Source organism: Myotis lucifugus, unplaced genomic scaffold (assembly GCF_000147115.1).
Source record: "Myotis lucifugus unplaced genomic scaffold, Myoluc2.0 scaffold_132, whole genome shotgun sequence".
NCBI lineage: Eukaryota > Metazoa > Chordata > Mammalia > Chiroptera > Vespertilionidae > Myotis > Myotis lucifugus.
Window position 1 is genome coordinate 3,601,132 of NW_005871180.1, and position 16,957 is coordinate 3,618,088.

Consider the following 16,957-nt stretch of genomic DNA (forward strand, 5'->3'; position numbering starts at 1 on the left):
TGCTTTTAACTGGAGTGTTTATTATTTTTACAGTTAATATAATTATTGATATAACTGGATTTGGATCTACCATTTACTATTTTTTTTCTTTGTGTCCAATATGTGGCCCATTTTTATTCCACTCCTGCCTTCTTTAAGTTAAACAAATATTTCTTAGAATTCCATTTACACTTAGCTCTGCATTTTTGTATTTTTTCTTTAATGGCTGCTGAGCATTATGTTAACATATGTTAAAATTATAGAGGGGATGAGCACAGAAAGGAAAGAAGGTATTGATGAGAGAGGGATGTAGTAAACTATTTAGCTGATGACAAATGGAAAGTGTATTGGTATTGAGAGCTACTTCTTGGAACCACATGTGTATTTCTTAAGAACTTCTGCTAAATAATTTTCTATGTTCTATGTTCTATCAGCAACATAAACGCTATAAATCAACATGAAGGGAAACAGTGGATTCCATTGTGATTTTTCTTTATCTTTGTCCATGTCGGATAACAATTTTTTAAATTGGACAATGAAACTGCAATTTTTGCAGGTAAAAAAGAAAATTAGCAATTCCACATGGTGCAACAAAATACAGAAAGTGTGACTATCTTTATCAAAATAAATGATTGCAACAGATAAACTATACAAATTTTCACATATATTGAAATGATTTGCAAGATATAACAGACATCATGCTTTTGGGGCCCCTGCCTCTGCTGAGTAAGCTGTGTTCTTTACATGTAGACAGAGGTAATTTCTTGTTGCCACTAATTCAAATTTTGTTTGAGGGGAGTCATGAGGTATAGGTAAGGACCAATGGATGCATTCAGAGTAAGGTATGTCTTTCTTATGGGACTCTGGCAGAAAGAAATCAAGAGTTCATTCAATTCTTGATATGCTAAGTGTGGTCTGTGAACTGGTGGTACCTGCATTACCTGAGAGCATATGAGAGATGCAGTGCAAAGGTTGGGCTCCACCCTAGAACTCCTACAGCAGACACTGCATTTCAACAAGACCCCGTCTTCCCCCAATGATTCCGATGCTCATACTATTTTGGAGGCATTGCATCACACCACTAGCTCACAATTGACTTCCCATGGTAGTCCCCCGGGGGCTTAAGATATTGCTGCCTGGATCCCAGCTCCAGGAGTCCAGTTTAACCGGACTAGAGGACGGTCTGAGCACTGGGGGTGTTATAAGCTGGAATAATAAAATTAGATGAGAATAAGCAGGTGATTTCAATGTACAGAGAAACTTGAGAATCACTACTCTGGATACCATTTTTTTGAGAGAAATCTTTAATCCTTGGGGGTATTAAAAATAACATTCTGAAGTATGGCATATACATACTTAGAATAGAGTCAGTGCTGTCATGAAAAGTAGTCAAACAGAGCAAAAGATAAAACCAAGTGACAAGATGATTACATTTTTTAGAAATGGAAAGCGATAGATATTCAATAGCCTGTCAAAAGGAAAGAACAGTTTCCCTTTGCTTATAAGACTGTGACCTGTGCTGAAGAAGTAGATGAAAACACACAAACACAACAACAAGGGAAGACAGGTAGAAGAAATGAAAGATAGCTTGCTTTTATTATTTATGTATTAAAATAAAAAAATAATTCAACTGAATGATAAATGAAACACTAGACACTTGGTCTGTCACTACAGACTAGGTCATAAAAATATACTTAGAAATGTTCCAGTGAAAAAGTCAGAATAATGTTCTAACATTTTCTCTTTGAATAAAAAGTCTTATGATATATTCAGAAATGAAAAACTAAACAACAGTAACAAAAATTAGACCAGCCATTCCATAGTAGCTCATCAAAGTATATCTGTATTAGCTCTTTGAAATCACTTTGCAGGCTTGTACCTAAAATTAATTTAATCGTGTTCTGCAAACTGCCTCAATGTAGCTATTTCAGCATCTCTTTGATAGAGATACCACATTCTGTCTAAAGAATGCAGCCTTTTAGAATCCAGGTTTAGTAAAATTCCTAGAAATAAGAAGAGATGACAAATGCAGCACCACCTGCGTAATACAGCTGCCGGGAGTGCTGACACTATTTAAATATTAGTAGCAATGAAGAACGTAGAGTCAAAACTTATTTTTAACTTAACTTTATCAAAGGGAAGAACCATTAGAGGAACCAAGAGAGAATGCAGCTTTTGGTACTTGGATAAATCTCAACCAATGAATTTTAAGTAATAAAATAAAATCACTGGATTTTCGAGCCAGAAATCATTTTAACATCTGCAGTACAGAGGAATGGCACAATTCAATTTGCTAAATTGAATTGAAATGGGTTGAAGATTTTACTTTTCAATTAAAAGAACTTGCCATTGATTTAGTTTTCAAAAATCTTTAATCCTGGATATCATTTTGTGCTCTTTGCATAGGTCATTCCTTTCAAATGAAACTCTTCTAATAAGGTTTTGCTCAGAACTAGAAATACAAAGATGTGTTTTTTAACACCCCCCCCCTCAATTACAGTTGACCTTCAATATGGTATTAGTTTCAGGTGTACAGCTTAGTGGTTAGACATTTAAATACCAGGATGTGGTTTTATTTATTTATTTTTAATTTTTAAATATATTTCTTTATTGATTTCAGAAAGAAAGGAAGGGAGAGGGAGAGATAGAAACATCAATGATAAGAGAGAATCATCAATCGGCTGCCTCCTGTACACCCCCCACTGGAGATTGAGCCCGAAACTTGGGCATGAGCCCTTGGCTGGAATCGAACCTGGGACCCTTCTGATGCTCTATCCACTGAGCCAAACCGGCTAGGGCTCAAGATGTGGTTTTAAATGCTTATAACTATTGTGCACATTTATATAACAAGAAGATGTGATTTTCAATGCTTACAAATATTCAAAGAATACATTATAGATACCTCTTGATGGTGAATTAAGTTTGAATTTCTAGAGGAACCAAATAGGCTGAAAGAACTTTAAATAAGGTTTTCAACATAAACTACAGAGCAGCCCTGTAGTTTGGAGGCCACATGCCAGTGATACAGCCACTATTCAATTACACAGGAGAATCAACCAATTGTGATGTTCACAGAAAGGATAAAGCAGAAATGAATGCATACTTACATGTGAAAAGGAAATTTCATTTTCAAGCACTTATAAGTATAATCCGTTGTTACCAAAAAGGAAACAGAATATAATAGGTGCTCAAAAAACACCTTATACTGACATTTCCCATGTGAAATTTATTGTAAGAGACCTGAATTAGAAGGGACCAGCAATATTGTGAGGTTGTTAAGGACTTGAAATGTGCACCAAGGTTAAATAGATTCACATCCCAGCTCTGCTACATACCAGCCAGGTAACTCACCCTTTCTGTGCCTTCATTTCCTCAGTTATAAAATGGAAATGAAAAACAGGACCAACCCATAGAGGTATTGGATAAATTAAGTGAGGTATATATGCACAGTATTTAGAATGGTGCCTAGAACATAGTAAACACTCAATAAATATTTTTCTCTTTTTTTTCGCCTCCTCTCCCTCCTCATCCCCTCCTCTAATTTTTCTACTTTCTCTTCCTCTTCTGTTTTTCACATGAATAAGGGACAGGTATACTAATTGACTTGACTTATGTATTACTCTAAACTTAATACTATAAATATGCAACCGGTAATATTTCAGTTGGAGATATGTAATATTTAGAATGGTTCTTCTGAGTTTTTGTATTCAGCCACTTACAATAGTCAATTAATACTATATCTTATTAAGGGACCTGTGCTCATTAGATATCATCCTTTTTGTTCACATTTTTTTCATGTTCTTTTCTTCAAGTTACCTACAGAGCTTAGAATGCCCACTCAACCCTGAAGGATGATAAAAACTTTTCAATCAAAGCACTAGTCTGAAACTTCCAGAGGCTCTACCTAGACCTATTCTAAAGGTAGCAGGAAACTCAATGCACAATGGGAAATTCACCAGGAGCGATTTAGCCGCCTGTAACTCAGTGTGGGCCCTGTCAATGAGAAACTCTGTTGTGTGCTTTCGGGGTCTAGCTGCTCAGAGGTATTTTATGCTTTGATATCAAAGATGAAAGAAAACTCCTGGAAAGTGAATGTATAATCATGTCAGCTGTGGATTCCACGAAGAAAATCAACTACTTTAACCACAGACATGGCCTAGAAAGACTCAGAGCCAAGGTAATCTCACACCTAAAGGATGAGATATGTAAAGACAGTCACTGGTTTCTAGTTACATATTGACTACTTTTCCAGAAAAGTACAGACCTCTAAATTAAAAGACTTTTTTTCTTTATTTTAATTGTTGATATTCTTACAGATGTCCCCCCCCACTCCCTTATTCTCCTCCACCCAGCCCTCACTCTCCCTTCCCTCTGGCCATTACCACACTGCTATCTGTATCTATGGGTTATGCCTATATGTGTTCTTTGGCTAAACTAGAAAGTTCGATCAAGAAATAAAAGGTGCTAAATGTCTTTGCAACAATATATAGCAATTTACAAAAATGTATTAGCTTGCGTTAAAAAATTCTCAATAAATGTGAGAAAACATTTAAATCAGGCTTCCTTTTTATTATTAGCTCAATTTTGCAAAATGTTAAGCTGGAGGGCGATGGAGAAAACAATTCTGAGCTCTTTTTTTCAACACATTTAATTAACTAATGAAGTTAGATTTAAATTGGCAACTCTTCCTGCATCTCCATATTCCATAGAATAAAAAGCAATGCTAGCATGCTATCCTGATGAAGATGCTATAAAACATAATATGTGATTTTTATTAAACACTGTTTTGAAAGAAAATTTATCTTAATACTGATCAGGCTAGTCTGCTCTAACTGTATTTTTAGGAAAACTATTTTATAAACAACCCTAGAGATGAAGAGAGTTCCAGTAAACAGACATATTTGAACTCTCATTGTGATATTTTAAAATTCTGATGGACACCTGCTGCATATCAATGATCTCAGTATCACCTGGAAATCCAAGTACACTGTTCTAGCAGAACAAAAAGTGAAAAAGGCCTCCATTTAAATGTTCGAACTTACTTAACTTGGTTTCTCAGCGTCATAAGGTAGTTCTAATGTCCTGAATTAAAAACATCTCCAGTTTTATGATTCCTTGCTGCTTTAAACAACACTAAGGAATGTCTTTGAAATAATTGGCAATATTCTAGGAACCTATTTCCCAATGTGTGCTTGACAAAACATGGAGTCTATGAGATGCTACTTATAAAAAGATTTTATGACCAAATGAGAAATGTTAGCTGCTCCATCTTTATTACCATCTCACAGTTTCCTTAGAATACATGATCTCTGAAAGCAAGGAACTTGTCTAAGTTTTGGTCTCTGCCATAGCCCCTAGCCTACAACAATGCCTCCCCATGAGCAGTGTTCAGCAGGAATACATGGAAATGAATGAGCAAATGAACATTAAAAGCCCTGAACGATTCTCCAGCCAAAACCACTTTCATTTTTCTCTCACCCAGAGTACCTCACACCTATTTAAACATAGGAATCTTTTGTTTGTTCTGGTAGCATTATAGAATATTTTATTTAAAAAAAGAAGAGAAAAGAGAGCATAGAGAGTATTATAATACACAAATGTCACCACTACCCCTATGAAGAATTAAATGTTACAAATACAACAGAAGCCCCTTGGGAGCCCTCCTCGATATCAGTCATCTCATGCTACACATCTTCCTCAAATGAGGTACTCCCAACATTAGGATTTATACTCACATGGGATTTACTAACATCCCACTTTGAAAAATCCTGAACTGAGAGAATGCTAGAGTCCCTTTAAACACTAAGATTTAAATTTATTTCTCAATAGTATATAGTTTGCAAATGGTCAGCTGTAAAGCTATCCATTTACTCCATTAATACAACGAGTAAAAAAATAAATGAAATAACACTGATATAGAAGCAAGACAATGGACAACTGATGTAATAATGATAAATATAAAGAGGATAAGTAGCTTACTTTGTATGTAAATAAACTGATATGAAATATCCTATATAATAAAAGGCTAATATGCAAATCGACCAAACAGTGGAACAACTGGTCGCTATGACATGCACTGACCACCAGGGGCAGACGCTCAATGCAGGAGCTGCCCCCGGTGGTCAGTGCACTCCCACAGAGGAAGCGCTGCTCAGCCAGAAGGAGGGCTCAGTGCAGCAGCTATGGAGGGAGTCTCTCCTGCCTCTGGGGCAGCACTAAGCCATCAGTCAGACATCCCCCAAGGGCTCCTGGACTGCGAGAGGGCACAGGCTGGGCAGAGGGATCCCCGAGTGCACAGATGCCATGCACCAGGCCTCTAGTAAATATATATATATCAGGTCACTGTACACATACTTAAGAAAACATAGATATATTTGCAACTTAACCTAGACTAAGTAATTTAGGAGCCATCTGTACAGTTATAGAGAAAAATGTCCTAACAATTTTGACATACTCACAAAATCACCTGGGGCTACACAAGTAAAACTGTCTGGATCAATATTACAGCAGGCCACATTTACATAATAGATGCTGCTAAGAAGAGGAGGAGACCCTTTTCCTGAGCTGAATAAACAGTTACTAATAAAGAATCTCTTTTAAGATCCAGCATACTATGATAAAGAAACACAATGAGCTAACAAAGTTTAATAAGGAAAAAACTATTTTTAAAATTTTAGTCAATATGTTTTACAGCCTTGTTTTGGTAAAACCTTTCTTCCTCAAATTTTCAAGTACCATTATAGATATTTCTAAATTGACTTAGACACACTTTAAGTATGCTCTAGCTAAATGTTCTCTTGCATATTTAATTTTTGTGTCTTGCTTCAGATAAAAGATAAAAAGGCCTAACACAATATATTTCCACATTGTTTTATTTCTTAATTTTATTTATAAAGGATATTGAATATTCAATTTAGTGAAAGAAAAGCACACACAATTGAACTTAATACCTGCTCTGGGTAGAAAATCACATACACAATTAAATCAAGAACCGGAGCAGGGGTGGAGACGGCCAGCCCGCAGACTTTATAAGGCCCTCAAAATCATTTGGTCTGGCCCTACCATGGCATTAGGGGTGAGTTAATTAAATATTTGGCCAAATATAGCAGGCTAATTTTTAAGTTGATAATTTTGAACGGCCTGAGAATGATGTTATAAATATCCAAATGGCCCTTGGCAGAAAAAAGGTTCCCCACCCCTGAACTGAGCAACGGATAGGAGATGTGCAGGGTGTATTAGCCTTAATCCTCTCCATCTTAATCCTTGCTATTATCCCAATACTACTTACACCAAAACAATAAAGCACAGCATACACAGTTTTCATTGGTCATTTGTGCCTCGTAGTTTTCATAGTAGAAGGACTGGAATTTCTTTCTACTCTTGAAACCATTTTACTTTTCAAGCCAACACACTGAATTCTTCTTTTGTAAAATACCAACAGAAAGTGAAATGTAACCTCACTCTTTATTTAGAAGCCCCAAAGTCCTTTCTCAGATTAAAATGAATGTAATTGATTAGTATCCAAAAATATTTATAAAAGAAAAAGTGTTAATTCCTACCTCCATTATCTTTTAGATGCAGTGCTATCTTGGTATCATCTGAAAGAGAAACTCAAAGTTATTACAACAGAAAAAAAATAAAAGTACATAAATCTCAGGAGCAATAATTGTACACTAATGTTTTAATGATACTAATGTTTTAATGATAATGTGAATAGATTTTAACACTTTAGTGAGTTAATTTCTTGTTCAATGAGAGCAAGTGCTAGCTTACACGATGTAGTACTAAAATTTCTTCATGAAATCAAGACTTTATCGAGTATTATATAATTCTTAAGATCTGTGAGAAAAGTACATTGTTATAACTGTAATTTAAAATACATGTATTTTTAATTTTCAAAAATGAGTAATTGTAATTAGATTTTATAGTATGGCCTTTTCTATTCATTAAAAATTAAGATCAAGAAAATTTCAAATTAATTGTAGTAATGATTTGCCAATATTTACAAATTTAACTTCAAAAGTTAAATGCTTATTCATTGCTAATCAATATATCCAACTTCACATGAAAAATATCTTGACTTTAATGGACAAAATGTAGATCATACTTTTTTATTTCAGTGGTTATATTTTATTTTATAGGGTAGGATTCAAATTGTAGGAATATTTCACAGGGTAGGATTCAAATTGCGAAAATATTTTCACAGGCTATATTCAACCTAAATAATTTGGATTAAAATAAATATAACATTGGTGTTAAATATCTAAATAAATGTATTTAATAGTTGTCCTCTTCCTCACTATCACTTTATTCCAGTTAATTTTTGATATCCAAGTAAATTTCAATGAAAAGCAAAGGCTTCAAGTTTAATTCCTTATTCAAGTGAAAGCAAGGTTTAGTACAGTAAAGAAGAGAAACCATTTTTCTCCCCTCAAAGCTTACTTTTGGCGAACTAGTCTCACATTTCTCTTTAGTGGTACCATCCAGAATATTCACAAACTTTGACTAATATTCCTCTTCCCCCAGTGAATTGTATCCGTGCATTAATGGACTCTGGCGTGTTTCTCTTCCCTGGCAGAGGTGATGTTTCCCACGGATAATTTCTGTGACATTTATAGTACCCTCTACAGGTTATGGACCAACATATTTTATTGATTGTATTCAGGCAAATATTAGAATTGCAAATGAGTAGAATTATGTATTGTTCAGAATCCAAAATCAATGAATATTTTATATAAATTTGCCTTCATATCCTGTGTCTAAAATGTGGAATTCAGTTACTTCAAAGTTTAGCAATACTAGAGGAAGTCTATACTTCTTTTCTAGGGAGGACAAATAAGCCACTATTGAAAGGCAAAGTACATTAAAAGAATCCTAGCACATATTTTTATTCCATAATAATTTTGTCTTTTCCCCTTTAGAAATACAATTTGCTAAAAAAAATAAAATAAAAATTCCCTCTAAAGAACAACTCCAGTCCATGTCAACACCCTGAGTTTGCACCTTCTGTGGGCAGGCTGGTGGGCAGCTGGGATGTTGCTGCTCTTCTGGTGGTTGTTAAGAACCTAAATAGTACAGTAGTTGCTTGCATGGTTGTGGTGGTCTGAGAAGAACTTTCCACTGGCTCCACAGTCTCACACATCTTCTCTTTTGACTAATAAGAGAAACAAATGGGAAAGCAATTTAAGAGTGATCATATGTTATTTAAAATTACATCTAAGAAACTGGTCTGTAAATCACAAAAGACTCTCGAATCAACATGAGGGCTACACTTTTGTACAGGACTATATTTAGGGATTTGTTCATTTACAAAGTATGTAAAAAGATGAGAGAATAAATTGGATGTAAAAAAGCACTTCCATCTTTGGAAATTTGAATTTCATCATTTTCTGCTGATAACCTTTCTGTTTACATAATACTGCTGTTAATCTTGCTCTAAATTTTATGTCAGTATATGTGTAAAAAACATGATGTCAAAAAGGAAAAGGTTATACAAGAAGAAAAACATGTCCATGAAGATAAGGTTTAAAACATACTTAGGTATGTGAAGAAAAAATGCATTCTCTCCATATCAAACTGATAATGACAAATTCTAAAAATTTGGTGACTGCTCCATACTACTACTATTTTAACAAGAATCCCCCACAGATTGAATGGGTATTTAAAATGTGTTTCCCTTTGTGAAATATTGAAACCACCCAAGTGAAATATTGAGCAACCCTCCTTTATCACTTAACCTATCATTTCCCTAGCAGAGCTTTACTGGGGACACCAGGGAAAGGTACATGTTGTATTTTTCACCTATAGTCCATGCAAATAAATCCTATACCCTTCACCGGTAGCAATATTCAACATTCAAACTTTTATGATTTGGAAGCTGGTATTTCTCCCCACCTCTTTGTGCTTCATAGAACTCCATCCCTCAGGTGGGCCTTGAGGAAACAGATGATAATTATTCTGACATGGAAGGCACTCCTCCCACATCTGAATTTATTACTAAATAAATACTTCTCTTACACTTCTCTTGTCACTAGTGAAGTAAATGCACTTTACTACTGCTTAGAATGAGTTCCTGAGATGGCTTCCTTTTCACTAATTGGATATGACACAGGTTTATTCTATACTTTACCATCCCTGGGACCCATTCAATTCCCCTAATTTTAGTTCCTATATCTTCTCAGCCCCCAAGATCTCATGATCATCTCTTGATTCTACTTTAGTTATCATCTCCATATCCTGAACCTTATCTGAGGTTGAAAATACTTTACTTCTGGAATAATAACTCCAGTTACTCTATTTTCAGCTAATCTATGTACCTGTTCACTCAGATTCTTCTTATCCTGTGATTACATAGGATTATTGTCTTCCTTTATGTATTCTTTTTTTCTATCACATCAACTTCTTTTTCAATAATATCATGCATCTTTACCTTATTCTTCTTTCCACATCACCTTTACAGAAAATCATCAATAGTTGTTGTTGTTGTTTTTAAAGAAATCTATCTTTTCCTTGACTGCTCAGGCACAGCTGGAGAAAAACCACACAGCCCCTCATAGGGAGGTCTGAAAACTTACCTCCTGTATCCTCAACAGTGTCTTTTAGGCTGCTTGGCAACAATGGCCTGCTTTGCTAACCTCTTCTCCCATTACCCTAAGTATAAATTTCAAACCCGCTTCAATCTACTTAAAAACTCCAGTCCCATTATGCTTCTCCCATTTTTATCTCATGGGCTCATCTTTTATTTCTTAAATAAAAGAGCCATCAGCAAGAATTCTTTTCTTTACAAATCAGCATTCTTCCTCGAAGTAGCTCTTTGACAGGATTTGCTTAACTGATAAGAAAAATGGTGTAACTGTTCATTGTTTTTATCCAAAATTCATACCCTAAAACTTAAAGGGTGAAGAAACATAATTTTCTTTGTACACAGATTTCTTTTACAGAATATCTTTATGTGACCCTGAAATGACAATGTAAATGCAATTCACTAGAAAACTGTTGAACAGGTTCAAATTGCCTCTGCAACTGTACACGTTTATATGAATTGCTTCATTGCATCATTGTCTCCATCACGTTCGCGTGGGAGTTACTGTTTCTATGTTATATCATTTTTAACTTCTATCAGTCCAATTTGCTGCAATCAATCTTTTCCTTCATACCACTGGCTTTATAATTTGAGTGGAAAATATGAAAAATGACTTCCTAGATCTTAGAAAAGCAGCAATAAGTGTTTAAGAGAACTATCCTTGGCTCATAGAAATTCAAATCCTGGTTCTATTATTCCCTATCCACATACCCAACTCTGGATACCCTCACTACATCCCTCCCCACCGTTCCCCCTCACCCCTCCCTCTTCTCCTCTTGGTAATATGGGGGCAATAATAGCTCCTACCTCACAGAATGGGTATAAGAATAAATTGAGAAAATACATGCAAAGATTTACAAGTAAAACCCTAAGTCTGGTACATATAAGGGACTCAATAACTGCTGTCTACTTTTACCAAATGAGATAGCATTGTCATTAAGTTATAGCATCTATATATGACAGCGTGTGTCCCCGCATCTTGTCATAATAAAGAACATGTGTACCTCTTCAGGGCATCCACTGTCCACCCAGTCCTGGCGATGACGATCAAAGCCACTGGAACATCTTCAGAGAAGACCACATTGCAGTTCAGAAAAAGAAGTAAGGGTGCAGAGTGAGGAGCAAAAATGAAAAGGAAAAGAACGGTAAGTAGGTAATTCTCAAATTTTCAGTTTAGCACAACAAGCTTTCTTCTGCAGACCTGTTGATTGGAGCAGCCATAAAGTATGAACAGTGTTCTGGGGAACAACTCACTCCCAGGTGGTCATCTGATTGGGTCAAACATGGCTACAAATGACTCCCCTGGGGCCCACTCCTCTGTGCAGGACACTGGGCTCCAACCCAAAGGTAAGACCAGTTGCTATTCTGAGAAGCTGGTTTTCCTCATTTCTGTTCTCACCGTCCAAACAAGTGGATATAGAAAAATATTTTGCAGGTGTCATTTTTTCAGAATATCAGATCTTTTTATTTGTTTTTCTTAAGTTTTAAAATTTGAGACTCATAGTCATAGAAACTCTACTGTATCATTAAGGGTTAACTCAGCAGGTCCGGGGTGTTCGACCCACACATTCCAAAGAAATAACCAGCCCTTGGGAGATAACGCCTGTGGACTATCCTGTTGGATAAATGCAAGATAGTTTATGCTAACAATATGATTTATGGTGAATGTCTGTTTTATTCACCTGGAGCGCTGGGCCATGCTCTATCCGTTTGAACTCTGTGGGGGCTGGAGACTAGAGATAAGGTCAGTCGTGGAGAATTTCATACCTACGTGACTGACCCTCCATAAAAACCCTGGGCACCAAGACTTGGATGAGTTTCCTCAGTTGGCAGAACATGCTGTGTGTTCACACATTGCTGCTGGGGAAGAAGTGCTGTCTGTACGACTGCACTGGAAGAGGACAACCGGAAGCTTCTCTTCTGGACTCTGCCCTCAGTGCCTTTCGCCTTTGCTGATTTTCATCTCAATCCTTTTGCTATAGAAAATGGCAGCCTGGGGTATAACAGCTTTTCTGAGTTCTGTGAGTCCTTCTGCTGAGTCATTCAATCTGAGTGTGTTCTTGGGAATCCCTAACAACACTATGATTAGGTCATATCTAAAATGGCCCCTTGAGCAAGCACTGGGCTAGTAAGATTTTGTTCACTCTTTCTTCCTCGACTGGAATAACTTTCTGCCCTCTAGCTACAGTCCATTGATTTTTTTTAAGAAACACAAAAATTACTCTCCAGAGCCCATTCTGATAAAGTTTCATAATTGCTATTGATCACATCTTACTTTACTATGTAACTTTTCTTCTTTATACAAAATGTCATGTCCTTATTTACCAAACTTGATTGTTAACATTTTAAAGTTATGGCCAGTGTCATATATGATCATACCTAGTATGGCTGACACATGATTTTATTTTCTTATTAGAAATTCAAAGTATTTTTGTCAGTTTATTAAAATTAAAGACTTAAACTGCTCCTGAATTTAATATCTATATAGTCATTTGCATACAATATATATGAATCCATACTAATAAATGTTAACCTAAAGATATTTAAATATTTAAAAAAAAATGAAGACTTTTCAACTTTTGTCTTAAATTTCCTTATAGAGCTTATAGTGCTACTCTTCTTTCCCACTTGTTTTGCAGTGGGTCCACATGATGACTTTTTCTAAGAATCTTTGCCAGAGATTATGCACTATGGCATGAATGAGCATAATTTAATTCAAGTGGAATGTGAAAACAACTCTACTGTCAACATAAAAAAAACACACACACCATATCTATCATTCTGCCCAGACATGATTCATTGGAGCTCAGCTATTTTATGCCTACCATCTGTGTTGAATGAGCATAAGTGTGGAATAAATATCAGTGTGTGACCTGGCACGCTAACTTTGAGAATCCCCAGTTGGTCAAGGCCATCTCTGGTTATGCAAAGAAAATCTAACATTTAGAGTCTATTTAATTCCACTTGAGTTAGATGGTTGTTCCCTCCTGTTCCTTTTGCCTTTCAAGTTTGTTTAAGTATGGAAAAATATACATACTGACATTGTGTTTTGCAAGATGGGGATATATCGATTTTCTACAATAACAAGATTTTGGGGAGCCAGCTGACTACAAATAATAAAATGGAATAGATCATTTTAAAATGAAGGTTTTTTTACATACTGTATGGCAAATGTATTCAAAGACAATGGCAAATAACAACTTTTACCTTATTTTATTACAAAATTGTAGTAAATCTTAAATTTATAAGTTAACTGAAATTTTATCTTAAGTAATTAGTTCTTTAAGTGGTTAAATCAATCCCAGGGAAAAGTACAGAAGCACTGCATTTTTGCTTGATTTATTAGATGGTCCCCAGTTATATATGTGAAATGAGGTTCTACTGAAAATCTGTGATTCAATTAAGCAATTTATTCATTTATTCACAATTGATTCTCTGTTAATTGATCTGCAGTTTACTAATTGCCAGGGTAGGAAGGATTGACAATGGCAAACACCAATAAGATTTGGTTTGAAATGCTCATGCATTCTGTAGCTTACAGTGGCTTAAAAATTAACACAACTGCCAAAGCTGATTTGGCTCCGTGGATAGAGCTTTGGCCCATGCACTAAAAGGTCTCGGGTTCGCTTCGATCAAGGTCACATAACCAATGGATCTCTCTCTCTCTCTCTCTCTCTCTCTCTCTCTCTCCCTTCCTTCCACACTCTCTAAAAATCTTCCTTAGGTAAAGATTAACAACAATAACAAAAATTAACACAACTGAATGCTGCTTTTTTAGCATTTTTTTATAACCTAATATAATCTAAATAGCACCCAAAAGCAATTATAAACAAAAGAGTGTGTGTATGCTATAAATTATTAAGAAAAACCACCTTTATGTTATTTCTGAATTCAAAATAAACCAAAAATCACTTTTGAGATCAACTTCCTCTCTCCACTGAGCTGCTGTGTTGTTTTTTTCTAAAACACAGAGACATTAACAATGCCATGCTCCGGCATATTGATGTCCAGACATTTAAAAAATATATTTTTATTGATTTCAGAGAGGAAAGGAAAAGGAGAGAGAGGTAGAAACATCAATGATGAAAGAGTATCACTGATCAGCTGCCTCCCACATGCCCCCAACTGGGGATTGAGCTCACAACCAGAACATGTGTCCTGACCAGGAATCGAACCGTGACCTTCTGTTTCATAGGTTGATACTCGACCTCTGAGCCACACCAGCAAAGCAATTTCCAGACATTTTTAACACTGTTAGCAAACAGACTCTTCTACATTGTAATCATCTAGTATTCCTGTTAAACTAAATTCCTGAGTATATCTGTATAAGAAAGATTCTCTGATGAATTTGGGTTCAGCAATTTTCATTGTAAATAGTCATCCCACGTGATCCTTACCACACTGAAATCTGAAAACCACTGACATCCTGTATATGTCCCCATAGCAGGCCCCTTCCCACGCCTCTACCCATCACTGCAACCTGTTCTTATGCCCCTTAGCGCCCCTCCCTGAATGTACTGTGCTCTTTGATGTCTCTGACTTTGAACCTGTTATGTGTTACTTGTGTCTAGAATACCTTCCCTGTTTCTAATCAGTAAACCCAATTGAACTGAAGCTTATTTACTCCAAGAAGCATCTACTTTCTTCCCATCCAGAAGGGATAACAACCCTTTCTCAGTGCCCTCCATATCAACCCAATGTCAAGTGCTAGTATCTATTACACTACAATTGGTTGTGTTCGAGCTTATCTTAACAAGACCTCGAGGAGACCATGGTTCAAAGGGAGGATTTGGAGTTCAACTGCTTGAGCTGGAATTTTGGCTTGGGCACAAAACAGGTATGTAATCTTGGGAAGTTATTTTTCCTATCTAATCTTGTTTCCTCATCTGCAAAATGAGGTAGGAGAGGTTATGTACAGATTAAAGTTAGAGCTTGCTACATAGTCAACATTTAGTCAATAGCAGCTGTTTTTCATACCTAGGTCATGACTTTGTAGTATACATGTGGTAAGGTTGACAATTGTTGAAAATGAGCCAGTGAGATTTTCATGATATGAGCAGTATTTTGGAAAATGTTTAGGAATTAATTGTGTACCATATTAATGTGAAATATACTTTATCATCATATCTGGGAATCTATAATAATAAAAGGGTAATATGCTAATTAGACTGGACATCATTCCTGATGAAGCCGGGGCCAGAGGGAAGCCCGGGTCCCGGGTACCAGAGGGAAGCCGGTGCCGGCAGCCGGGGGAAGGAAGGCCTATACTCTCTTGCATGAATTTCATGCATCGAGCCTCTAGTTAGTATTATAAAATCTTATGAGAGAATATCAAAGTTGCTCTCAAATATGGGACAAATCTTTATTCAATATTTATAAATAAGGCAGAGATTACATGGTTTTGTAAATATTTCTCAAAAACTGACTTAAATATGTTTATTTAATACATATTTAACTTTACACATCTATTTAATATGTATCCTAACTTTGATGTTTCTAATGTTTTTTGGAAGAAGTCATTTCCTTCTTCTCACTCTTACCTAATTCCAAAACAAATGGATAGAGAGATATACTTCAAATTAATTGTACTATTCTCTGCTCACTTTCAATGGGATGTTGATTTCAAAGCCCCCAGGGACCATGTTAAGAGAACCCTATTAAATTAGGCAGCCTAGAAAACAAACAATAGCTTGAAGTATCTATCCAGTCAAGAGATTAAAGTGTAAATCTCTTCAAATCTCTAACATATCTGTTTTGTAGAAAGAATTTCAGAAATGACTTTTTATTTTATTTTATTTTTTTAATATATATTTATTGATTTTTTACAGAGAGGAAGGGAGAGAGATAGAGAGCCAGAAACATCGATGAGAGAGAAACATTGACCAGCTGCCTCCTGCACACCTCCCACTGGAGATGTGCCCGCAACCCAGGTACATGCCCCTAACCGGAATCGAACCTGGGACCCTCCAGTCCGCAGGCCGATGCTCTATCCACTAAGCCAAACCGGTTTCGGCAAGAAATGACTTATTTTATAAGGGTAATATATTCAGGTGAAGGAAATAGAGTGAAATATATATATATTAGTAGCCCGGTACATGAATTCGTGCACATTGAAATGGAATTAATTAGAGGAATGTTTTAATACTGCTATTTGCCCTTTCTCTATAATAGAAGTGTCAGAGATGAAAGAAAATTAGTAAAATTTATATGAAAATAATATATAAATGTGTTAATAAATAAACATTAACAACATGATATAACAACAAAGACATGAAATAAAAACATTGATACAAACAATGACTGATAAATTGATTAAACTTATTCTCATATTTCCCTGTATACCACATTAAGAGTGAAAATACTTTCAGAGTACTTGACTAATTTCCCTTGTGATGA

General features: G+C 35.7%; 1 protein-coding gene across 1 annotated transcript in view; it reads right to left on the reverse strand.

Annotated features, from left to right (window-relative positions):
• Positions 1 to 16,957, reverse strand: part of LOC102424007 (plexin domain-containing protein 2) — a gene marked incomplete at its 5' end in the record, with an annotated part of 93,170 nt that overhangs the window by 38,519 nt on the left and 37,694 nt on the right. The window contains 3 exons of the mRNA XM_006094301.3: positions 7,539 to 7,577; positions 8,983 to 9,133; positions 11,566 to 11,626. Of these exons, the coding sequence (XP_006094363.2) occupies positions 7,539 to 7,577; positions 8,983 to 9,133; positions 11,566 to 11,626 (251 nt within the window). The remainder of the gene's footprint in view (positions 1 to 7,538; positions 7,578 to 8,982; positions 9,134 to 11,565; positions 11,627 to 16,957) is intronic.